The sequence below is a fragment of the Danio rerio genome, chromosome 20, assembly GCF_049306965.1.
Source record: "Danio rerio strain Tuebingen ecotype United States chromosome 20, GRCz12tu, whole genome shotgun sequence".
Lineage (NCBI taxonomy): Eukaryota > Metazoa > Chordata > Actinopteri > Cypriniformes > Danionidae > Danio > Danio rerio.
Genome location: NC_133195.1, coordinates 46993433 through 47020741, shown reverse-complemented (window position 1 = coordinate 47020741; position 27309 = coordinate 46993433). Strand labels below are relative to the sequence as shown.

Below are 27309 nucleotides of genomic sequence, written 5' to 3'. Positions count from 1 at the left end.
TTTCTGAAGATAATACATTTATTTACAAACGTTGTGTGTCGTGCATGCACTTACAGGTTAAAAAAACTCCCGATAAAACGAACGCATTTTAAAAACACACCAGTGGGGTTGATTTATTGTCTGCTATTGACAAGACAAACTGTTTGGGATTATGCAGCTGTCTTGAATAAACAAATCAGTTGCTTTGCAAAAATACCAAAATCTGGCATGTCAAAAAATGTCCACGTTACACTATATAGGATTGATTTATTGATATATTTTGAGTGAACTGTACAGGTATCTACAATGTACATATTTAAAACAGAACGGTTTAAAACAGACAGAACGGGACCTCTTTTCTCAGGACACTCAAAGTCAAACGCTTTAAAAAGAGAAATAAAATGATGCAAAAGGATTTCCATCAAACGAACTACACCGATACGAAGTGTCATTCAGTAAACACCCCATTTGGAAACCAGCGATGATAATAATAGAGGGGAAACTAGCGATTTGAGTGAGCAACATCTGAATTGACATTTGAACTGTTACAAGAAACTTCACACTCGACTTTCTTTTTTTGTTAGCTAGTTGAACATTTGCATCCAAGACACTTCGGTGTCTGTGTGTGGGTTTTGAACAGTGCATGTACAGATACTGAACGCACATTCTGACCTTTCGTAACGTCAAACAGGATGAACAGAAAAGAACAGGTGGAGAACTGAAGAGGCGAGTCGCTGTCTGGGAGATGTGCAAGCTTATTTCAGTCACGTTCTGTTGGTGTTGTTTGCAGAGAAAGCGTGGAGGTTTCCCAGCTGGCTCAGGCCACTCTGTATGTGTGCTACATGGATCTCTACGTTATCCTGAAAACAACTGTATGAGACAGATTATTGGACAAAGATAGTATACTTATAGGAACATCATTATGAACACAACACAGGGTTTGTATGGGTACTGGAAATCTCTGAAAATTCTCACATTTTAAAAGTTAAAAAAAGGACTTTTAACTGCAATTGTTGCCTTCTTAATTTTCATAAAATAAACAATAAATAGGTAATAATAATTTATTTGATTAATTTTCTTTTAAATAATTGCATAAAATCAAAACGCGATTCACCTAAACGTAACAAAATCTGTCTTTTTTTTTAATCTGCGGTCTTTGAAATAAAATAATGACATTGATATTTATGATGGAAGTAAATGACATTTAATAGAATAAATGACAGTAATTCAATGTTGAGCTTAGGTCAAACATGTCATTCAATTATTTTCCTTAGAATACTAATACTGTACTATAGAATACAACAATGATTATAATCTAATATAATATGAGGAAATACTTATATACAGTTACTTATATATATATATATATACTTATACTTATATACAGTCTTATATACAGAATTATTATACCCATCCTGAATTATTAGCCACCCTGTTTCTTTCTCCACTTTCTGTTTAGCGGAGAGAAGATTTTTTTCAGCACATTTCTGAACATAATAGTTTTAATAACTCATTTCTAATAACTGATTTATTTTATCTTTGCCATGATGACAGTAAATAATATTTTACTAGATATTTTTCAAGACACTTTTATATAGCTTAAAGTGACATTTAGGTTAATTAGGTTAACTAGGCAGGTCAGGGTAATTAGGCAAGTTATTGTATAACGATGGTTTGTTTTGTTGACTATCAAAAAAATATATAGCTTAAAAGGGGTTAATAATTTTGACCTTAAAATGGGTTTGAAAAAATTAAAAACTGCCTTTATTCTAGCCGAAATAAAGCAAGTAAGACTTTTTTCTCCAGAAGAAAAAATATTATCAGACATAAGGTGAAAATTTCCTTGCTCTGTTAAACATCATTTGGGAAATATTTAAAAAAGAAAAAAAATTTCTAAGGGTTTTTAATAATTCTGACTTCAAGTATGTAATTTGCCACAGTTTAAAAAAAAGTTTAACATGCAACCAAAAAAAGTGCTTAAATTTGACTTTAGAGATGGTGTAAGAACCCTGTGTTAGATGGGATCTGCAAATATGATGTAAATAAAAGCAGGAAATGAAAACAATTATTACCTGAGGTTGGAGTCATCTATTGAACTCTTAATGTCATTCAGAGAATCTGTGAGTGATTTGAATTCAAATGAATTCAGGTCTCCTCCTTCAGCCAAACACTGCATTAAATAAAGCAAGAGAGAGAAATTAAAGCAAGCAAGAAAATAGAAACAAATGAAAGAAAAATACACAGAGAAAGAGAAAGAAACAGAAAGAAAAAAATGAAAACAGAAAAACAAAAAATGCGAAAGAAATGAAAAACAAATGAAGGAAAGAGAGGAAAATAGAAATTAAGAATTAAGAATTCTACTAGGTGAAGGACCCACAGCGTATCTAGCAGCCCATTTTATATAAAACTCGGGTAAAAAGTGAAGGCATCTGCATTCTGTTAAAGAGAAATAGATTTGTAAATATTCTTATTGTTTTATGTATACTGTACATATTCCTTTATATTTTATCAAATATTATTAATATAATTAATTTCATCAATATTGTTATTACTAATATTATAATATTATTATTGACTTTTCCTCCTGCTATGTACACTTTGGCAATATTTACCCAATATGTACGTCATGCCAATAAAGTGGACTGAATTAGGAAAAAAATAAACAAATAAATATATTTAAAACAAAAAAAAAAAGACAGAAACAGAACAATGACAGACAGAGAGAGAGAAAGAACAATGAAAAGAAAGAATGATAAAACAAGGAAGATAGTTGCTGAACTGTTCTGTATCTGTCCAGAGCAGAAAGTGTTACCCTGATCTGCAGGAGCAGCGCTGTGAGGCGAGAGATGAGTTGAGTGAGTTCAGTGTTCTGGACGCGCGGCTCTCCACTCGCTAATGTGTTATTCTGACGCAGGACGTCCTGGGACTCTTCTTCACAGCGTCTCCGCAGTTCACTGGGCTGATCTGCAGGCTGCATGCCCTGATCTGGGGCCAGCTGAACACAGAATCATCCAACAACAGTGAGTGCCTTTTAAACCTCCATCATACATACAGGACTTGATCAATAAATGAGCAGGAGAAACCCATGTACCTCAAAGCAAAACTGCTGTACTTCATGAAGGACTTTGTTGAGGTCTTTATTGAGCTGTTCCAGGTCCAGTACTGTTGTGGCGTATCTCTTCTGCAAATCCAGCCCGATCGGCATGGAGTAAGACTTCTGCAGGGCAACAATGGGGGGGAAGGTTACTTGGTGTGCAATCTTTATTCGACTTATTTTGTGCACATTATGTTTGGAACAGTTCGAGTAACTGTGATGACAGAATTTAGATTTTAGGGAGAACTACTCCTTTAACACATAACATTTTTAATAGCCTCACTGTCTGCAAACAGAATATGCACACATTACATATCATCCACCCCACCCCCACGACGGGGGATTTTTAGACTAAACTCAAGCACAAACACACAAAAATGAGTATGTGGTAGGGTTGTTGTCACTCAACCCTCTGCGGCATGAATTTTTTTGTTTTAGGAGAAAAAAAAAAAAGTTACCTAGGGCTGCACAATTAATCATATTAGTATCACGACGATTATATTTGTGGCCCGCAATCAATAATTAAATATTGTCTTGATTTTACAGTATAAAGACAAAGCCGTTTTTTTAATGGGTGGAGTTTATAAACTGCAGCGCATCACAAGCATGAGGTGACTGCATCTAGATTGCAGGTGTTTTTTGTTTTTGTGGAATGCAATGTTGATCAGGCAGCCTTTGCTCCTGTTCAGTCCAAACTTCCCAAGGTAACACAACAAACCTCACTAACCACCTTAAAATCCATCAAAAAGTGTCTGTCATCAGTGGGTTATTGAGCTCAGGAGAATTCTGCTTTGTATTTTTTCTGTGCATCACTAACATTAATAAACCAGACAACATTTGTTTTATAAGTTAACCAAATATTTGTGGAGATTCAGACAGTTTTTTTTTTTAACTCATTTGCCAGTTAGGTAGACAGTAGATACTGTATCCAATTGTTTCAATGTAAAAAAAAAAAAAAAAAGTCATTGTGGCCCTGTTCAGCTGCGGGTATTCAGGTTTGTTTATATCAATATAATGCAACTTTTATTATTTACAAGAAAAGAAAATGTAATTAAAAGTTTCAGATCAATTAAAAAGACTAGCTAATTTTATGCATTAAATAATGAAATAGATACCTAATTTCCTTTATTCCCGACTACACCATGCACTTTATTCTGTTTTATAGTTTTGAAAGGTAAATATATATATATATATATATATATATATATATATATATATATATATATATATATATATATATATATATATGCTTTATAAAATAACATTCGTTTAACAAATATTTTAGCACATTGAAAGTAATTAAATTACCTTTATGCAAAGGATCAGGAATTGATTGTGTGCACGCAAAAAAAAGCAAAGGAAAAGATAAAACATATCGGGACTGTTAAAAGAACATTCTACATTAATATATCCTTTCGACTCCAATACAGAAGCTAAAATTATGAATGAAGGAGTGTAAAGCCATCTCTCCTGCGTGATTCAGCGGCGCGTCCCGCTGTTTATGAATGAGGAGGCGGAGTTAAGGCGGAGAATGAGCTGTTTAGTTTCACCTCAAGTTATTAAAATTAAAACTAACACCGCTCATCAAAAGTTAAACTAAAATGCACAACTCTTGTTGGTTGCACTCGCGGCATGCACAATGAACCTAATACATCATTCTTTTAATTCGATGTTGAAGTATGAGCCAACCGCAACTGCAGTGCCACATTTTTGTCACTGAGCTTTAGGTCAGGGCTGCCCAAACTCAGCCCAGGTGGGCCAGTATCCTGCAGAGTATAGCTCTAACCCAAATTAGACCTGAACCAGCTGCTCAAGCTCTAAGTAGTATACTAGAAACATATTAGCAGGTACTAACTAAATTCTAGAACTAAACTCTGCAGGACACCAGCCCTGCTGGACAGAGTTTGGGCACCCTCCTTTGGATGCATCCTGGTACACTGTATCTCCCTTTCTGTGTTTGCTAACGCATTACAATCAAAAGAGAAGACGCATCTTACACACACTCTAAATTCTACATACACACACCAGCACCAAGCCCCCATTGTCACATCATCACTATCCTACAGGTACTGTTTAATAACAAGGTGACAGTGGCAAATACTGGGCCGGCACGTGCAATATAGACTTTTTGACCATTTTTGTGGATTTGTAAAAACTGAAAGTTGTGATTTTTTTGAAAATTTTGTCGTGTAAACATAAAACATTTGTAAAGTTTAAAGGAAAAAACTCACATTTTTGGGTACATGGTTGTCATGAATAGGCCTGTCACTAGGGCTGTGCAATTAATCGAAAATCCGATTTCGATTATGAAAAACCATTAATTGAGATAAACGATTATTGCATCATATACCAAAAGTGCGAAAGGCCGCATGCTTGTGTGTGTGCAACACGCGCACACGCATAAGCACGCGGTCAGCATTCGGTCTCATTCGCACACTGAGACGAGCAGAGGAGCGCAGACATCTAAAGTAATCTTAACATGAGCGCTTTAATGGTCAAATAGGTGTCAAAATGCGGTGATTAGTGATTGTTCATATTAACCCTCATTTGCGTAATAAACAAACGAGTTGAGAATCAAAAGACACGTGAAAGAGAAACCATTAAAGTGACAGTGCGAAATGCTGCCGCCTGTTTTATCATTAATCAAACGACGAGAAAATTCCTCGCTGCTCTTGACTGAAGGATTTTTATAGCTAAAGTGTTTTTCTTAGGGTGAAGATGCTTAAATCACAGTTTGTTTCATATTTTTATTTTATATATATATATATATATATATATATATATATATATATATATATATATACATATATATATATATATATATATATATATATATATATATATATATATATATATATATATATATATATATATATACATATATATACATATACACACACACACAAAGTTGAAGTCAGAATTATTAGCCCTCCAGAATATTAGCAACCCTTTTCCTCCCATTTCTGTTTAATGGAAAGAAGTTTTTTTTAAACTTATTTCTGAACATAATAGTTTTGATATATCATGTCTAATTACTGATTTGTTTTATCTTTGCTATGATGACAGTACATAACATTTTACTAGATGTTTTTCAAAATACAAGCATTCACATTAAAGTGCAATTTAAAGGCTTAATTAGAGTAATTAGACAAGTCACTGTATAACAGTAGTTTCTTCTGCAGACAATCAAAAAAATATATTGCTTAAGGGGGCTAATAATATTGACCTTAAAATAGGTTTCAAAATATTTAAACCTGCATTTGTTCTAGCGAAAATAAAACAAATAAGACTTTTTCCAGAAGAAAAAAAATATTAGAGGAAATACTGTTAAAATTCCTTGCTCTGTTTAAAATAATTTGGGAAATAGTTATTTAAAAAAACAAAATTCTCAGGAGCGCTAATAATTTTGACTTCAACTGATAATCGTTTTGAATAATCGTGATTACAATTATGACCAAAATAATCGTGATTATGATTTTTTCCAAAATCGAGCAGTCGTACCTGTCACGATATCTATTTTTATTGTATGATATATTGCACCGAAATATATTGCGATTAACAATATTATTGTCATTTTAAGACCATTTTATGGCACTTATTATAAAATGCCAGAATGACAATATAATATCATTATAAGGCAAGTACACTCTTCAAAAGAACAAATACTATTTTACTCTTAAAAATATTTATTTTAATCATATTCAACAATTAAATAATCAGGCATTGGAATCAGAATGTGAGAACTCATATCATAAATAAATAATAATAAATGTTAACAAACAAGTGCAAGATAAAAAGTAACAGAGGCTGAGACATCTGCCATCAGATCTATTTTCAGCTGTCAAACACCCACACGACAATATACTACAGTAATTTATAGTAAACACTATAGTGTTTTTTTTTTAAATATACTGAAGCTCACACCTCCAATAGAGATGTAGAGATTGCGCAATCAGCTACAATGGTGCAGGAATTGGTTTTTATGTTTGGATGATATATATTGCATCACCAAAAATGATTGAGGTCATGTCCATAGGTGTTGTGTGATAAGATGATATACTGTCTTATTCTCCCACTCACCCAAACTCTAAATTAGGGTAAAAATGTGTAGAGCATGAAAAATCCAACCTGCACAATAAAAAAACATGAGCTCGACAAAAACTCACCAGTTTCTCAGCTTCTGTGTTCATCTCCTTCAAATGCTTTATGTGTTCTTTTTTAATCATGAGGATTTTGGACAGGCGAGTCTGGAAGAAAAAACAAAGTTAAAATAAACGGCAAATACATAAGCAACACCAGTGATCGGGATTCTCACCACTTGCACAAGAAACTTGACAGGAAATCCACCCAGAGTCTCTCCGTCGGTTCCCGTCAGTTTACTTCTCCAGGGGGACTGACTGAACAGAGGGTCATTATCCTGAGAACAGAGCAAGGAGAGACTCTGAATTACTTTCCAAAAGATTTCGGGAAATGATTAAGGAACATCAACGTTTTGTGTCAAAGGTTCTCAACTGGCAAATCAGACCCTGTAATTATACTGAACATCATTACAAAACTGTTTTGTTCATTTATACTTAATTCTATTCATTTTAATATAGAGGCAGCACAGTGGCTCAGTGGTAAGCAATGTCGACTCACAACAAGAAGGTTGCAGGTTTAAGTCCCACCTGAACCAGGTGTTCGTTCCAGTGATAGTTCCTAAATCGGTGCTCGTTCTTGTGAGTAACAATCACAGGGCTGATAGTGGAAAAAATTCCTGAGCCTGAACTTTTTTTCCTTGCCCCTGAGGTGAGTAGGGGTAGGGGTACTATGTATGCAACGCACTTTTAACACATAACTTGTGGGCCCCTGGGCCCAAATATATTAACAGCCTATGTGTAACCCTGATCATCATTATTGTCAAGTGGCTCTTTTTAGTCACATGCCAGTAATGTCAGTGACACATGCCAGTGTCAGTGATCTTGTGAAATGTGCCAGTAGGTGTCAGTATAAGCACGTTATAAGCACATTAATCTTATAAGTCTCTTTGCTTTAATATTTAAAAATCATTAGGCAAATGACACCTGTTATCTTACATGCATATATGTTATGAGTTTTCAACATGCATTTTATTATAACTTTTTAAAGGATATTATTTAAAATACCTTAAAATGAAAATAAGTTAAATAATAAAATAAATGAATGAATTAAAAACATAGAGAAGTCCATATTGTAGGGAACAAAGGAACTGCTAGGATGCAATAATATACAGCACAACAGATAAGTGTAACCCCTCCCATACATAAGCATGCCACAATAAATTTGACTGACATGTACTGTCAAATGACTATATTACGTACGGAAGTATGACTACGAATACATAAAATAAATGCATTTAAATTAAAACATCGTGGAGTAGCTCAGCAAATAAACTAACTTGCGACGCGATGAATTAGGTTAAAAGTCGCGTAATGATTAAATATGGTTTTACTCGTGTTAATTAATGTCATAAGCTTCGCAGGGTGTCGATGTCACTGCAGTGACATGCAGCGGGACACTCTGAGTGACACAGGTCACTACACATGCCACTAGCGAGTGACACATGACAGTGGAAAACCGGACGTGCCACCGGAAGTGTCACTACACTCAGTGGCATGTGCCAGTGTCATCTGTACGTCAGATGTCGTGTCACTCCATGTTAAAACTGCTACTGTGAATCCGCGTTCAAGCGCACACAATAAGCTAAAACTCGCCCCAAGCACCGGCAAAAACAAATAACAATGAATGTGTCGAGGAAAGAGTAAGGACATATCTTAATTATTTATTAATAAACTTATTCTGAGTCAGTGTCGCAAAGATCCTGACTGGCAATCTCCTCTTGGACTCGCCTTTAGAAAGAAATTCATCTTTACGGATTACATGAAGGAGTTTTTTTGTTTTCGATTTGTTTTATTTCGTTAAATAATAATTTAAACCTTTCTATAAATATATTTATTATGTCTGTGCGGCATATACATTTTGCTTCATTTTGTTAAGCGCTCCTGTTCAAAAACCAGACGACAGAAAGCGCATAATTTTGGTTTTCTTTATTTTATAAAAACGCTGTAACGTTTTTTGATGTATTACTCGTACTTTGTGAGCAAAAATGACGGATAACTTTAAATTGCTCCCACTGAAAAAATGCAAGTGATTGCTCTGGCGCCTCGATGTCCTGCAAGCTTTTTATAAGCAAACTATGCGCCTAATAGCACACATTCTTTAACGTTTAAGCTACCATTGTTTTATACTTGAACTGTTTTATATCTTTTATTTTAGGCAAGTCGTGATGATCTGAGAAGGCAAACTGATCAAACAGACAATGATGGTCTTCCGCTGGGCGCTGTTCGTTAAAAAAAAACGTATTTTTAACGAATAAAAAATGCTCCAAACGTTTTTCTAAATAAGCTGAATAAAAAACGAAACTAAATATAAACACTTTGCCATTAGGCTACATACAAAACTGAACTCTTTCATAGCTGAAACACTAAGTTGTTTAAGGAGAAGGGGGAAATATATTTTTGTCCCGTCTATTTCTTCACCGTTATTTCGAGAATAAACCCAGCGTAAATATGCAGATGTCATTCCCAAAACATATCAGCGTATATGTGCCGAAAACGAAAGTTTCATACAAATTCTGAATGGATTATAGCCTGGAAAGTGCAAAGCACGCTTCTCTTATTATCACTAAAAAGCGTCACTTATCTTAGTTCATAGAGATCTCACAAAGATTCGTTATAATTTATAAAGCTCTCTAAATTACACAATTAATCTTTTATTTACATGGCGTCTACACTCAAAAGATGATTCACGAGCACACAAAATGGCACTTAATAAAAACCAATCCGGCGCTTTCAGCAGTGAGTGAATTCTGTGAATCTAGAGAAATGACAGATCAATATCCGTGAACCTGATTTTTTTTTCCCCGCAGCCACAGTACGCCGGAAATCCGGCGTGGTGCCGGAACGCTATCACCCCTGCAATCACATAGTGTGAAGTATCAAAGAGGTGAGCTGAGAGAATCGCAGATAAGTCGCCGACACCCGTGAGATACTTGGCATGCTAAATATCTGGAGCAGTCGGCGATTCAAATCATGCCGTGTGAAATGAGTTCTGATAACATCGCCGATGACCTACAGCCAATGAGAGAGCAGCATCCACTAGTTTGGGTATCTGCAGGCCAGCGGGAGGTTGGGGAGAAGTTAAGGGCCTTTTTTCAATCTATTTGGGCCCAAGAAATGGAGAAAAAACTACTGGAAATTTGGCAGCAGCATTCCTGTCAGTTTGACGTGTCATCTGAGCAATAGCACAAGGGAGTCAAAAAAGAAATAAGCTTCAACACACCTGCCTGGGTGTTTCAAGTATACCTAGTAACACCTTAATTACCTTGTTCAGGTGTGTTTGATTAGGGTTGGAGCTAAAATCTGCAGGACACCGGCCCTACAGGAACAAGTTTGGTGACCACTGCCCTAAAGGGTTCTTTCTCATTATGTAGTCAATAACAAAAGATATACAACGTGGCTTCGTGTTGTTTTCATGTCACTTCTCGCGTGTGTTTGGTTGTGAGACGTAGTTAGCAGACGGAGACAAAGTTGTCGCCGATTCTTCCTATTGTAAAGTTATGCACAGTTAAACCAACCCCCTGTCGCCGATCCATCTTGTACTGTGAATAAAGCAGTGACAGAACACTACACCAGATAGTCATACAGTGTTAAAACATCTGTGACGTGACTACTTTGAAAATCATGCAGTTTGAACTCAGCATAACCCTATGTATATCAAAATACACAGTGTTGCATTTTCTTTTATTGCGTTTAGCACATTTACCGTATTACCTTCACTACCTCATTTATTCCTCTCTCAACAGTTGCAACACATTTTTACCAGTTAGCCAGTACTGACTTAAAACACAAGTCTTTGACTGTCTCACATTACCATTAAGATGGACTGTGTTGAGCCTGTGTATGACCCACGAGGTGGGGTCAGGAAGTTTTGGAAACGAGGTGGCCGCTGTTTCTGAGCAAAAGCAGATATGGGCATCGTCTCATGAGGTTCATTACTCTGAGGAAGAAAGCACATGACGATGTTAGCCATTAACCTCAAATGACATTGTTATCATTTTTATGAAAATAGTGTATAAATGCCATTGTAATATTTGTGTACTATTTTCTTACAAGCACTTCGTAGTCAGGAACAGTGTGTGTGCCAAGTCCATTTCTGTCAAAGGTCACGCGATATGTAGCTGCACTGGTATCCACTGCGTCAATCTGACCAGTAAACAAGCCATCATGGACACCCCTAAGACGAGCTGTGTTTTGGACAAATTAAAATGGCATGTTTTGTTTTTGTTAGACATAAGAGACATTTCATAAGACATAATAGATTTCATTCAGCAAGATGTCATGTCTCTAAACAACTTCTGCTCTAAAATTTTAAGGCTTTTAGAAAGAAACAGGCTGCTTCTCAATATGCGTAATATGCTTAAGCATTCTTGCATCCTCGTGTTCTCATGTGACGCCATCATCAACCGGCAAAAGTTTAGTTCCAATGCTCAAGACCACAAGAACAGAAGGCGTGTGAAAGTACCCGGATCTGTTATTGATATCGAGAATGCACTGATGCAGACTTGAGCGCAGAACTTGCAAGTTCATTGCGGCAAAATGAAGGAGGTGGGAAGAGCAGCATTTTTATTATTAAAGTTCAGAAATAAAACTTAATTATCTCAAGAGTTTCCCTAAATGAGACGGAGAAAGTAAACTTTAACATGAAAATTTCAATAAGGGCATAAACGCATTAAGGGTGTTTATTAGTTGATAATCATATTAAAATGTTTTACTTGTATCGTGCAAAGTACACTCACCGGCCACTTTATTAGGTACACCTGTCCAACTGCTTGTTAACGCAATTGTCTAATGAGTCAATCACATGGCAGCAACTCAATGCATTTAGACATGTAGACATGGTCAAGTAGATCTTCTGCAGTTCAAACTGAACATCAGAATGGGGAAAAAGGGTGATTTAGGTGACTTTGAACATGGCATGGTTGTTGGTGCTAGACGGGCTGGTCTGAGTATTTCAGAAATTGCTGATATACTTGGATTTACACCCACAACCATCTCTACGGTGTACAGAGAATGGTCTGAAAAAGAGAAAATATCCATTGAGTGGCAGTTCTTTGTGCAAATGCCTTGTTGATGCCAGAGGAGAATGGCCAGAGGGGTTCGAGCTGATAGAAAAACACAATAACTCAAATAACCACTCGTTACAACCTTGATATGCAGCATCTTTGAACACACAACATGTCGAACCTTGTGCCATGTCGAATCATGGTTGTACAGCCAACAAATCTGCAGCAACTGCATGATGCTATCATGTCAATATGGACCAAAATCTCTGAGGAATATTTCCTCAGTACATATTGAAAATTGAAAGAAAATTGTTGTATAAATGCTGTAATGTTTAAATAATTTTCCGTTAAAAATGCGTGAAGGTCACGTGACCATCATGAAGAACGCAGCATCTCAATTCTCACAGGACGCATTCTGTTCTTGCAGTCTCCCGAGTTCGTTCTTCTTGGGTAACTTGGCAAGTATAGTCTCCACGAGAACACAAGTTCATTCTCTGTGTTTTTGGAATTGAGAAACAGCCATAGTCTTTTCAAAACATTTACTTCTCATTTGCTGATAAATGTTAGATAAAGGCAGTTATCAGTGTATGATCAGCCTCACCTGTAACTTTTGTGCCAATGACCAATGGCAATGGAATCTCATCTGGCAGGTCTTTGCATAGAGACATATCTGTGATTTTCCTCTGCTGCAGGAGACGCATCTTCTGCCTCTTCTGTTTCAGAGCCATTCGCTCTTCAGCAAAGAATGCTGAGGAACATCTAAATAATATCAACATATAAACATTATAACATAAGCCTGAGTATTTAAATGCAAAACACTAATTAAAGTTTTTTGGTGATGTCTAGATGTGTGAATAATACACTTGTAAGTTATAAAATATGTACTTGAAATACTCTTGGTTTTGTGATATAACAAAAATATTTATATATAATATATATATATATATTTATATATATAGGATCTGTGAATTGTGAAAGAAATGTAATTGATCATGAACCAAACATTGCTGCCTTATTTTATGATGCTGATGTAAGCATAAGTTTCAGTGACATGAATTTTTCATGGTTTAATTTTTTTTGTGCTTGAATACATTTGAGCATTTAGATGTGAAGGTGTGCACTAATGAACTCTGCACTGAAGAAGAGCTCGAAAACATTTTGCACTCTTGTACTTTTTTTATATTATGTGAGATGATGCATAAATACAGTTTCTAAGTTGATATAAGGTGATTCAACTTTGTTTTATTCAATATACTTTATACTTTATTTGTTGATATCACTGTATTAGGTTAGAAACTGAAAAGTTGATCAACCTTCGAGGTTTGCCCATAAGCCTTCTGATTGTTCCCCATTCAACTCGGGTCAACTTTCTGGTCTTTAGATTGGGAAAAGACTCTTTCAAACAGAGGCAGAAGTCATTGTCCCCTTCGAATAAAGGCCTAAAGAAAAAGAGAAAAATATTTGACATTTTCAAAAGCTTAAATAATATGTCAATAATGTTAATACATGCTATTTCCTAACAATAAAGTGTAGTAAGTACATTTACAGGCCCTGTTATTAACAATCATTCAAATGCATCTCCTGTGACTGTTTGTTCACCACCCTTTAGGTCTGCTTTGAAGAATACATTTTTTGTTTTGAATATTCACCAAACGTATGTAATATAATCATATATATATATATATATATATATATATATATATATATATATATATATAGTATAATAATCATTATCCTTTAAGATGAACTGTTTTGTTATTTGTCAAAAAGACCATTTAAGGCAAATTGTAACCGTTAATAATTTATTAACAATAGTAAAGACGCAATGCTACATCAATAATAGTAAATGCAATAATAATAAAGAATAATAATAACGAACGCAATGCTATAACGCATTATTTACAGAAAGGAAACAATGCTCTCACTTTCTAATACTACAAGTTAACTACATATATAAAAATGTGACAATTAACAACATACAAAGCAAACATAGTGATCTGCAAAACATACCTGTCGATATTTGAATAGAACCACTCATAGATGCACCATTTGTGTGCTTTGGGTAGTTTGAGCAGGTTTCTTAGTCTCAGCCCAATTTTCTGAGAAACTCTTTTATCTGGGGTTGCGACGTTTGTAAGTTTCTACAGAGGCAAACATTCAGAATCAGAAAATGCAAATAGACTGATCTTCATGACAGCCGGTTTCAGATTAAAAAAACGATCCTGTAAAGGAGATGGAATTGTTATAATCGATGAGAAATAGACAAAAATATGGAGGAATCAATGGAAATGTTTTAAACGACAGAAATGGAGAGAGTTTAATTGGAAGAGTTTAATAAGGTATGGGTTGTTTTCACATGATGTCATTGAAGATGTGCAAAATTCAGATGGAGGGCAGAAAGTGATTCTTCTTTATAAGAATCACTATCAAGACATTAAAATGTTTATGTTTTATGTTGTTTATAATTGTTTAAATCGGCTAATATAAGAAATGCAGAACAGTTTTCATAGACTAATAAGAGTTTTTGCTTATAAATGGGAGAAAGTTACAGAAAGTGGCTGAAAAAACAGAAAAAGGCGGCATGAAGTAAACATTTTTTCAATAAATCTATCCGTACAAACTTTTTTGGACATGATAATTCACTTGAAAGTTCTAATAAAGATTATATACAGGCCTAGCTATATGTAAATATGTTAAAGTGTTATATGAAAATCATATAAAAACACCACCACACTTATACAACATTCAGGAGAATATAAATAACGTACCCTGCCATGTAATCGCTGCAATGAAATCTCCATCTTGTAATAAATAATACTAGTCTTTACTGGCGTTTTGGTGGAATAAACAACAGTAACGTTAACATCGAGATGCGGAGCAGCGGTAAATGTTTGTTGATGGTATGTTCATCAACAGAACAAAAAAGAAATGCAACCTTTGAGACAAAACTAGACGGTTATTATTGTGGAGCACTTTTCCCCCTTACAAATATAAACGACATAAATAATAATGTAGATATTATGCTTTTGTATGCTTTCATCTGTTATTTTGTGATCTCTGGAGGATATCCGCATAGGGAAAATACAGAATACTGTAGCATATTAAACTGATAAACTGTAATAAACACCATAATGTTCATGTAAATTGTGGTGTACTGTGATGGTGTGAAATTATAGGGTAAAAAAACGAAAGCCTATTGAAAAAATTTGATTATTACTACTGTTGTGTTGTACCACAGCAACAACATAATTACTACGACCGTTTAATTCAAGTTAATATAGCATGCTTCCAAACACTTCCAAATTTACTATAGTATTTTTTTCATGTAACGTAATAGCTTATACAGTATATACTGCATTGATGACAGGCAAATATATTTGAGTTCAGTAGAAAACTCTGCCCTCTTCATGATATAAGGATCCTGCCCAACATATGTGGTGGTGTATTTATATCTCCTTTGAAATATGGTATAAATCAGAAAAATACAGACTTTCCTCTTTCTCCCATTCAGTTATTTTACTTCCTTCATGCCCTCCATCTGAATTTTGCAGAACCAAGTGATTGCAAACAACCTATTATATTACACCCTCCCAGAAATCACATTATGCTGAAAATGTGTCTATATGCTGGAGGAAATGTGCAAATCAAGATGTGAATCACTATCACAGTGTCTGGGACTGCTCTGTTATTCAAAACTACAGGAAAGAAATACAAAGAGCCTTATAAAATATATTTACATCTGTGACCAGGCCTTTGATTTGATTTATTTTTTGGATGTATATATGAGAAATGGTTCAAAAGAGAAAAATATTTAATGAATATTATGCTGGTGGCTGTCAAAAAGAGTATTACCAACAAAAATGGCTGTCCATCCCTAAATTGATGGATGGAAATTACAATTAAATGTATAAAATGGGACAAATTACCAGATTTGTAAATCAGGAAAGGAAACAACTTATTTAATCCTGGAAAAAATTGAGCAATTATGCATGAAATTGTAGACCTGAACTCTTTTGTTATTAAAAATCTGATACAATGGATGACTGCCTACATGTACATGACTATTTTCTCTGGAGTTGATTGTTTTTGTAGCGGACATTAGCTTATTTTTTCTTTCTTATTTCCTTTTATTTCTATGTATAACATATGTTTACATGTGCACAGAGAAAAAAGCATATATTGCTAAAAGAGAAAGCGGATGTGCAGTAAGTGCGCTTATATTTGAGAGTATATTCAGATGTATGATCTCTAACATGTATCTGATGTAAATGTACTACTATTTAAGAAAATAAAAACATAATTATATTGAAAAAAAAAAGATCCTGGATCTCTCTCTGACCTGAGGCATAGTGGTAACCCTCTGGCTCCTCCTGGGAGATCTGGAGGCAATCGGCCGCTCCTCATCCTCACATGACAGTCGACTCCTCTTAGAGCTCCGTGTTGGCTGAAGTAAACAGCAAACGGGACTTATTTAGAAACAGTAAACATTAACACTGTTCACACTTGTAATCTGGTCCTTATGGTTTGGGCTGGGGATGTCATGTCATTCAACCGCCATGTGTAGATTAACTAAAATTGTTAACCGTAATTTGTTAGTGACATGACAGAGTGTAAATGACACTTAGATCTCAAGTATCCTCACACAAAGAAAAATTTTGTACTGTAAATAAAAAAAAAAGTCTAGTAAGATTGTGTTCCTTCAAGAATTAACACTTTAATAGAACTACTTAAATGTAATAGCATAGAAGTTAAAAGCACACAAGTATTGATATGTATCCTGCAATACTGAAAGCTGGGCCAACCAGACAAAAACGTTCTTATGGAAAATCCTAAATATAAAGCATGTAAATAATGTAGGGAGAATTATGAATGAAATTTAATATTGACAATTAACAGCGTCCTTCGGTCATTGTTTGTCAGTCAAATTTAAATTCCCCCTCCACTGTACAAAAATAGAAATGTCCAACTATTTGGACAACTCCGCACTTTGCTCATACGAGTGCTTTTTTCTTCTTTTTTCTTCTTTATTGCTCGAATTGAGGCAGCAGCTCTGAAAACGAAACTGTCCAACTGACTATTTTTATTTGCTGGACAAGAAAGGAGATTGTAAGTAGGTTTAAAAAAATGAGTAGTGAAAAAGTGATGTTAAAATAATCGCATTGTTTTCAATATTGAATAAAAATCCTTATTTGCCAGTTTTTTATTGTAGCTAAAGTTTTGGTGATTATTTGTATTTTAAACGTTAACTTGCTAGAAATTAAAAAATAATAGCAGCAAGACATTTGTTAATTATTTGCAGTTTATTACCTTAAACATCAAAACTTTATGTAAATGGACTGAATTCAATATACTTCTGCCTGCATTCATGGGATAAAAAATTCAGAGGGAAAATCTGTATTTTTGTAATGTTGAATGATAAGATCTGTGTTCTATGACAAAGTAAATGCTCTAGCACTTTGGATTTACATATACATACATACACCTAATTTTACATTTCTGCCCTCGCCCCTGGCGCAAACACACCTAAAGTCATCTTAAGGTGAAGCTTTAATGGTCAAACACATTAAAAAACGTGTCAAAACGCAGCAATTAGTTTATTCATATTAACCCTGGTTTGTTGTGTAATAAATTAACGTAGAGAGTTAAGAATGAAGACAAGTAAATCTGAACTGCATGGCTTTTAAAGCGACATTGCGATATATATTCCTGCTGTCAAATGTTTTTATCATACTAATCAAACAAAAGACAAGGACAAAATCCCTTACTGCTCTTGACTGAAGGACTTTTGTAGCTTTAATACGAAATAAAGATATTTCCTACAGTGAAGATGCAGTTTGTTTCATAATTATATTCTTTTTTTCCCCCTTTTCATAATTGTGAGAACTTTGTTATTGAAGCAAATGAGACAAGGTAAACAATCGTTAAAGGCGTTTTATTATATTATATATATATAATATGTGTATATATTATATATATTATATACACACACACACACACACACACATACATATATATATATATATATATATATATATATATATATATATATATATATATATATATATATATATATATATATATACACATACATATATATATATATATATATATATATATATATATATATATATATATATATATATATATATATATATATATATATATATATTAAGGGTGGAGCCGAACCCGAATACGGTATTCGGAAAGGCACGAATAGCGTGTTTTTACGAATACTTAATTCGAACAAATACTTGAAAAATTATTTGTATTCGGGAGCAAGAAAAACACTACATCAAAAAGCAGTGTTTCCTCATGAGACCACAGTGCATGCTCGCGTGAGTGAGAGTGAGAGAGAGAGAGAGAGAGAGAGAGAGAGAGAGAGAGAGAGAGAGAGAGAGAGAGAGAGAGAGAGAGAGAGAAAGAGACGCTCAGTCAGAAGTCGGAGGGCGCTTCTCCACAGCAACAGACAGAAGGCTCGGCTGAGCGAAAAAAATACTTCACTGCATCATTATTTTTGTTAAATAGATTTTTGTACCTTAATTGGGTTCCAAAGGCAGTTTATAAACTTGTAGCGGAGTTGAAGCGGAGTTTGATCGGACGTCTGCAACCGGGTGCTCTGTTTACGCAACGTTAGCTCTGTTAGCGCGGTAATTTAGACAATAGACTTATGACAGAGTAACGTTAACGTTCGTTTATAAAGGTTAAAACGATGCTTTTGCAGTTGTGTCGAATAGTATGCACCTATGGGAGTTATATGGTACGTCTACATTACTGTCTTTTGCAGACAGCAAGACATATGCTATAGGCTAGTTAACCTTAGCATAGCTTCCCGTCACTTTTTATTAACTTAAAACTCCTCAAATACATTTTGGCACTATGAAAAAATGAGACTGCTGCTGAGCCATTTCTTGGTCCTCCACCAGTCAAAAGAAAAAAAACCACCAATTTATCCAGCATATGTTTTACGCAGTGGCTGCCCTTCCAGCTGCTACCCAGCACTGGGAAACATCCATACACTCTCTTTCACATACATACAATAGGGCCAATTTAGCTTACCCAATTCACCTGTATTGCATGTGTTTGGACTGTGGTGGAAACCGGAGCACCCGGAGGAAACCCACGCCAACATGGGGAGAACCCAGTCGGGGCTCGAACCAGCAACCTTCTTGCTGTCAGGCGACAGTGCTACTCACTGTGCCACCGCGCAACCTTCTATGTAATGTATTATCACATGCACTAAAGCATCCTCTCCTGATACTGTCTGTGAACCCCCCACAAGCATCAATCCCCTCAATCAGCACAGCTATGTTCTGCTAAATCCTCCACAAGCACCAAACCATCAACACAGCCACATTCTGCCCCAGCAAGTCAGTTTCAAACATAAAAAAAAAAAAACTTTGTGTCTGTTTTGTGGCAGGCAGATGACAATAGCAGGGCTGTATCTTTTAGTATTATATAGAATACTTTTGTTCTGCCAGATCTCCCAGGCAGGGTTTTATTTAGATTTATTTAGCTAATTTTAGTTTTTGGAATTCTGTGCATTGGAAAGAAGTTCTTTCAGAAGAAGAACAGTTTTTTGAAGTATTATTTGTTTTTATTCCGTCTATTCAGTGTCAAGAACGGTGGTGGTGGGGTTCATAATATTCACAATGGTATTTTATTAGTTGTTGGTTTAACCATGGATGAGATAATGGCTTCTATGTTATTTTCTTTTCAATGACATTTCTTATCACATGTTCAAAAACAACAACCAATATTGCATATCTATAATTTATATAATGGGTATAATTAAACAATACTTTCACTATAACGTAAATAAGAATTGTAATAGAAAAAATATATATTTTTGCGCCATTTTGAATTTTACTCGAATACAAATACAAATGCAAATACTTTTCCCCCCTCAACAAATACAAATACCGGCTGCTCCGCACATCCCTAATATATATATATATATATATATATATATATATATATATATATATATATATATATATATATATATATATATATATATATATATATATATACATACATATATATATATATATATATATATATATATATATATATATATATATATATAAAATATACACATAATATATACATACATACATACATACACACACACACATACCTACATACATACATGTATGTATATACAGATATGTAGATATACACACACATACACACACACACACACACACACACACACACATATATATATATGTATATATATACATACAGTTGAAATCTTTGAATTATTTGCCCCCCCATTAAACTTTTTATTAGTTTTTAAATGTTTCCCAAATTATGTTTAACAGAGCAAGGAATTTTCACAATATGTCTGATAATATTTTTTCTTCTGGAGAAAGTCTTATTTGTTTTATTTCGACTAGAATATCCATTTCCAAATTCAATCCAAGGTCTAAACTATTTGCCCCTTTAAGCTAAATTTTTTTTTGACTGTCTACAGAATAAACTATCGTTATACAATAACTTGCCTAATTACCCTAACCTGCCTAGTTAACCTAATTAGCCTAGTTAAGCCTTTAAATGTCACTTTAAGCTGTATAGAAGTGTCTTGAAAAATATCTAGTCAAATATTATTTACTGTCATCATGGCAAAGATAAAATAAATCAGTTATTAGAAATTAGTTACTAAAACTATTATGTTTAGAAATGTGTTGGAAAAAATCTCTCCGCTAAACCGAAATTGGGGGAAAAAAAATAAACACGGGGGCTAATAATTCTAACTTCAACTATATATATATATATTGTTTTACATAATTGTGATTACAATTATGATCAAAATAATTATGATTTTTTTCCCATAATCAAGCAGCTGTAATTTGATTGATATTTAAATGCAGTAAACAAACACAGTAATCACAGCACAAAATAATCACAGCACAAAAGACAATCTTAGATGTAAAACTGCTACTACTACAAGCAAACCTGGAGTTGCAGCAAAATTATAAGTAATTTACAGCAACTTACTGTTTCCATAGAAACGTAACTGCTCCGTCCCCTTGTGGTCTGAGATTTCGGTAAATTATTCTTCTCATTTAGAGTATTAGACAAGCTTCCTTCTGTAGAAGAGCATAATAACATTGGGAAATGTTAGAAGGCATTCTGTGATAATGTCTATTACTGAAGTTGTGAGTGTTAAAAACAAAAACGTACCTCTTAAACTAACAAGGGCTTTAGCTGAAGAGCCTGAAGGCGAAGAGAACAAAGAGTTTGATATATTACAATACATTACAGTTTCAAAAGCAACATATGATTAAGAAGTCCAAACAAAAACAAATCTTGAAAATCAATTAATGCAACACTGAAGTAAAGTCCGATTATCAGGCAGATTAAAGGTGGTTTTAGTGCATGGTATTACAATAGTTCAGCCCCAAGGCAATATAAAGTGGTGGTTACACTTGTGTTTTACATTTAAAGTTGCTTTAAAAAAAAACAACAACAAAAAACAAAAGAATTTACGCTTCTTTTATTCATTTATTTATTTTCCTTCGGTTTACTCCCTTATTTATCAGGGGTCGCCACAGCGGAATGAACCGCCAACTATTCCGGCATATGTTTTACAAACTGGATGCCCTTTCAGCTGCAACCCAGAAATAGGAAAGCTTGAAATGTTTTTATTTTTAACTTAGTGATGTTAGATGATCAACTTCATAAACATGCTTTAACAAAACGAGGTGATCAAGCATTTGCAATTGCTCCTATCTATATTTTTTAATACTCCTTGATGCTTTTTATTGCTTTTATTTATTAATTGTTTCAATTTCCACTTTATTCTCATCTCTGTCTTTAGTAATCCTATATACAGCACTTTTGACAACATTGGTTGTTTTTAAATTGCTTTATAAAAACATCTTGTATTGTATTATTATGTTTTTTATTATACATACTTTTTGCACAGTATACTGTTTTGCATCTGCACAACTCATGTGCCCTTAAGTGTAATTGTGTTGTTTACAAATTTTTATTTTTACTTATATTTTCAGATTTTAAATGAGCAATTGTATTTATTGTATTTTCTTTCTAAAATTATACTTTTTGTATAAATATTATATGTTAGGCACCAGGGGTCTGAGAGTAACGCAATATTAATTCTCTATATGTCCTGTACATGTGGTTGAATTGACAACAAAGCTGACTTTGACTACTGTAAGAAAAATTCTACTAAAAGAAGATTTAAAAAAAGAATACGACTGTCAGTTTTTACAACACTACTTATTGTAAAAATAAAACAACCCTAACTGACTTATATAAATAGAAGAAAAGCATTGACTTTAATGCTTTAAATAACTTAAGTAATAAAATATCAAAATATGGTTGAAATAATGGTCTACTTTAAGAGGCATTTTTAAGTTCTAATTAAATATCATACTACATTCTGACCGGTACTTATAAAATTATGTGCTATCAAACTTAATTTCATTTAATTTTAGATTATTTTAAACTTTCTGTTGACAAAAAAAATGTGGTTTGAAATTAAAAAGTTACAATATAAAGATTTAAAATGAAAAATAGGCCTCACAGCAAAAAGGTTGCTGGTTCGAGCCTTGGCTGGATCAGTTGGCATTTCTGTGTGGAGTTTGCATGTTCTCCCAGTGTTCGCGTGGGTTTCCTCCGGGTGCTCCGTTTTACCCTACAACTCCGAAGACATGCGCTATAGGTGAATTGGGTGACCTTGAATTGTTCGTAGTGTATGTGTGTGAATGAGTGTGTATGGGTGCTTCCCAGTGATGGGTTGCAGCTGGAAATAATGCCCTTTTTTATTAATGCCCTTTTTACATTTTATTAAATTTAACACAACATTCTGACCTGTACTCATAAAATGATGTGCTATTAAACTTAATTTCATTTCATTGTAGAATGTTTTGAACCTTCTGTTGATCAAACAATGTGGTTTGAAATAAAATAAAACTAAAAATATAAAGATTTAAAATGAAAATTAGTATTTAAAAGAGCTGCACAGCCATTCTTAAATTGTTCTTGAATAATGACATCATATGATTCTTGATCTAAGCCTGATGAGATAAACTATTGTTACACCAATAAGATTTTAGTGGTTTACTTCTGATAATCCTTGTAAAAATGTATGATAGCCTTTTTTATGCTTAAAATTTAGCAGGACGTTTTATTGTTCAGTGAAAAAAGCTGTAATATGTTTTTATTGTTTTGATACTTTAAATAAAGCAAAGCTAGAAATAAATAATAATCTTTCTGCAATTATAAGCTGCTCAAATATTAAAAGTAATAATTATCAAGCAAGATAACAGACGACGGATTACGCAATTATCCCTATTAATACAATCAAAACAAAGCTTTCGGTAAGACCGAAAGAAAAAAATCACTGTGAATTATTGTGATGAATGAGAATTATCCAGACACAAGTACTGCATCATACAAAGAGCGCATTTTCACACCTGAAGAGTGTTTCAGCATATTAAAAGTATGTGTTTATCATACGGACAGTGTTTTAGTACACAAATAAACTGACACTGACAAGAACAACAAAACCCAGCAGCTGTCATCGAGTTACGACCCTGTAAATGTATAAAAGTTAAACCCTTTTCATAGTATAACCACTGCGAAACCGCAAACCAGTAATTAAATTAATTTTGATTATAAACAAAGCACCATAACGAAACTTTAAGGCGAAAAACTCTTCAGGTGCGATATTTATTTATAGTAGTAGGCTTTGAAAGCTAACTGTTAGCTTGTTAGCCTCAGCGCTAATAACTTTGCGTCTATTTTAACACCAGTCAAAACAATGAAAGACACGTGAAATGTACGGCGAATAGCACGCCTTATGAAACGTTTTAAACCGCACAAACACTCAGAGGGGGATTTTTCAAGGTTTAGCGAGGAGTTAGTTTTATTACTCACTCTCGTCTAACAGCTGCTCGAGCTCCGCCATCTTGAATTAGCCGCGCCGGTTTTTCAAAGGCCGAGTGCCGAGATGCATTGTGGGACAGAGAGGGCAGTTCAAACACACCACAGCGCTCGCTAACTAACAAAACATTTTACATTAAATGTGTTTGCTGTACATAAATATGATTCTTAAAAACAAATTACGACCCATGAGGTAAATTAGATTCATTTGAGAAAGTTTCTTGTAGTTCCAAGCCGTACAAAACAAGTTAAAAGATGTCGTCGGGACCAGGCTTCAGCTGTGGTTCAGTGACTCCTATGAGACACAGGGCCCGTTAAAGGATCTCAGGATCACCAACAAACAAACAAAAAGAACATAAACAAGGTGTAAACTGTATATTTATGTATTAAATATTTTAGATGCATTACATATTTACACTAACTACAATTTTATTAAACAAACGCCAAGTTGCAGAATGACAAACTAATTGTACTGCATTTAACATTTTAAAACAAGTATTATATAATAATCATGTTCATTTAGCATGTGTTTGTACACATTTCACTACAAATTAGTATATTATTAACATTTTATTTTCCCATCAACGTTTGTTCAACAAAATTGAGTCATCTGAGTTAAACTAAATGCTGTTCTTTTGACATTCCCATTCATCAAGGGATCCTGAAATACACAAGATTCCACAAAATACCATACAGTTCAAATGTCATCAATATTATGAAAAAATAATCTCAATTCAAATTAGCAGAATTACAATAGTTTAAGGAAAATCATGTGACTTCGAACACAGAAGTATGCTAATGCTGAAAACTTGTTTATTTCTATAGCACTTTTATGATGTGCATTGTATCAAAGCAGCTTAATGTAGAAGTTCTAGTGAATTAAAAATGTGTCAGTCCAGTTTTCAGAGTAGAAGTTCAGTTCAGCTCAGTGTGGTTAAATTTTTCACTGCTGAAAGTCCAAACACTAAAGAGCAAATCCATTGATCCATATCTCCGCAAGTCCCAAATCAAGCAAGCCAGTGGCGAGAAACCAAACTTCACCAATTGATGAAAGTGAAGGAAAATAATCTTGAGAGAAACCAGGCTCAGTTGAGCATGACTATTTCTCCTCTGGCCAAACTTCTTGTGCAGAGCTGCATGCTAGGTACCGGGGCTTGAGAACGCTGGATGTCCATCGCAGAGAAGCTGCAGGTGTAGGTCACTAGCGGGTGATCAGGCTGGCCCCTGGGATCAATGCGAAAACTCATCTGTCCCTCAGTTTTGAATGATTGGAATAAATATTTAATAATAAAAAACACATTAAAAAAAAATATTTTATTATATTTTTTGACCAAAAAAGGTTATTGTAGTGAATTTTATTTATCAAAAGTGGTAAACCCTGATTTTATTAAATTTTTTTAGTATGATTTTATTTACTTGTATTTAGTTGTATTAGGACATTTTTGCAATCAAATACCACCCCCCGAAAATAAAACAGCTTCAAGCACAATAATAAGCCAAAAACCGTTTTATTTTTGATGCAAAGACATTTTTTGGGAAACTTATTTTGTCCACAAATACTGTGGAGAAATGTTTGCCAAAAACAACAACAAAACTTATTACAGGTGCGTGAGTACAGCAGCTTAGATTTTGATAGCCATTTCAAATGGCCCAAGTACGTTTCAATAAGGGACAGTAAACTCAAAAAAGCAAAACTAGGTTGGTACATGTTTAACATACAAAATACTTGTTCATACATTGGCAATTCTAGTAAAAGATTACTCGCTTGCAGCAGGCTATATCCTAGCTTACAACATTTTTTTCCTAAAACTGTACATTCTTATTTGTTTTAAATCGAGAGGCCGAACAAAACCGTAAACACTACATGTGTTACAAGTAACCTGAATCCAGGTTTAGCAAAACTATTAAAAGAAAGAAAAGGCCTATGAAACATATGGAAGACAGTCTACCTATCCACTGTTGGTAGCTTATAAAGAAACATTTCACAGAGAAGTCCAATCATGTTGCTTGTAGAAAGGTGGCCACATTTGCAACAATGCAGTTTGTGATTTGGGTAGAACCACTTAAAGTACTCCAAACTAACAGACTAGAGCAATGGGGAATGTGCTGCCAAAGCGCAAGAGAACGGATTTAATCATTTCTAAACCCATGTGCTGTTTGGTTCTTGATGCTAAAGCTGTAACAGGGGGATTCAGTGGCATCCAAAAACCTCTCCAGATCTAACCGGCGTCTCACCACAGAGACGTCTGATAGTTGAAGCGGATCTTCAGCAGGTATTTCAGGTTAACCTGAGAAACATCATAAACGATGTACCTGGAGGAAAGCTTGAGTTAAGGGAAAGAGCAAGACAACAAATGCATTAGTTAACCCTTTCACAACAGAGTTCAAAATACTCCGACTGACCCCTGCATGTTTTTATTTTTTAATGATTAAAAATGTGACTACTGGTTTGAACACATCGCTTTAAAAGGGCCCGTGAAGTGCTTTGAAATGTGAAATTTTGATGTTATCTCAACTGAAAAGTGAAGAAAACTGGGACAGAGTAGCTCCTCCCCTTTATAAAAAAAGCCAATAGCGTTTAGTTTTCATCACCGCCATTGAGAGCAGTTGAGATCAAGCGCATCAAACAAAAAGCAAATGTGAAGCCTCTTGAAGATGATGGGGCACGTCAGATACTAGAGAGCATTTGATTGGTCAGAAGATTTGTTGAGAAACTAAACATGACTAACATGAAGTGACATGAAATAAATTGTTGATCCACCACCAGGTTGGCCCAGTCTGGGGGGTATACTCCGCCCCTGCCTTCGTCCTCAGAGAGACTTGGCTGAATCAACAAGCTTCTGATTTAAGCTACGGACAAGAGCCTTTGCCAAATAAATGTTTGTTTTTCTAAATGTTACCTTGTCAAATAACGCTTTTCTATTATCATATCTTTCTCCCTGGTTTTCCTTATAGAAATGAAGCTCTTGAAAGTTTTGAAAAACAACTGAACCAATTGCTTTGCAAAATAGCCGCGTTTCCACTATAGTGCCTAAAGCGAGCGAGCCAGGGCGAGCCAAGGCCAGTCGCGTTTTCACGGTCACTTTCGGGCCTAATCGGGACTTTCTCGGGGCCAGCGGCTGGCCTTTTTCGGCTCGCCGAATACCTTGGGCCAAAGTGGGCCAGCTGGGGCTTCGGGGTG

General features: G+C 34.5%; 2 protein-coding genes across 3 annotated transcripts in view; both read right to left on the bottom strand.

The window, feature by feature from the left end:
• On the bottom strand, positions 1–24191 carry lin9 (lin-9 DREAM MuvB core complex component). Its single transcript, NM_001044946.1, has 15 exons — positions 24123–24191; positions 21402–21434; positions 21216–21307; positions 16555–16659; positions 14226–14356; positions 13529–13654; positions 12817–12974; positions 11263–11396; positions 11024–11149; positions 7389–7490; positions 7240–7320; positions 3071–3196; positions 2792–2974; positions 2052–2149; positions 1–849 (listed from the first exon to the last, which is right to left on the bottom strand). The coding sequence occupies exons 1-15, from the start codon at positions 24151–24153 to the stop codon at positions 744–746; spliced, it is 1632 nt and encodes a 543-aa protein (NP_001038411.1). The 5' UTR covers positions 24154–24191; the 3' UTR covers positions 1–743.
• A 1428-nt stretch (positions 24192–25619) lies between these two features.
• parp1 (poly (ADP-ribose) polymerase 1) overlaps positions 25620–27309 on the bottom strand; it is a 41596-nt gene continuing 39906 nt past the window's right edge. For both annotated transcript variants that reach the window (XM_073932751.1, NM_001044942.1), the window contains one exon: positions 25620–26441. In XM_073932751.1, the coding sequence (XP_073788852.1) occupies positions 26360–26441 (82 nt within the window). In that variant the 3' untranslated portion in view covers positions 25620–26359. The remainder of the gene's footprint in view (positions 26442–27309) is intronic.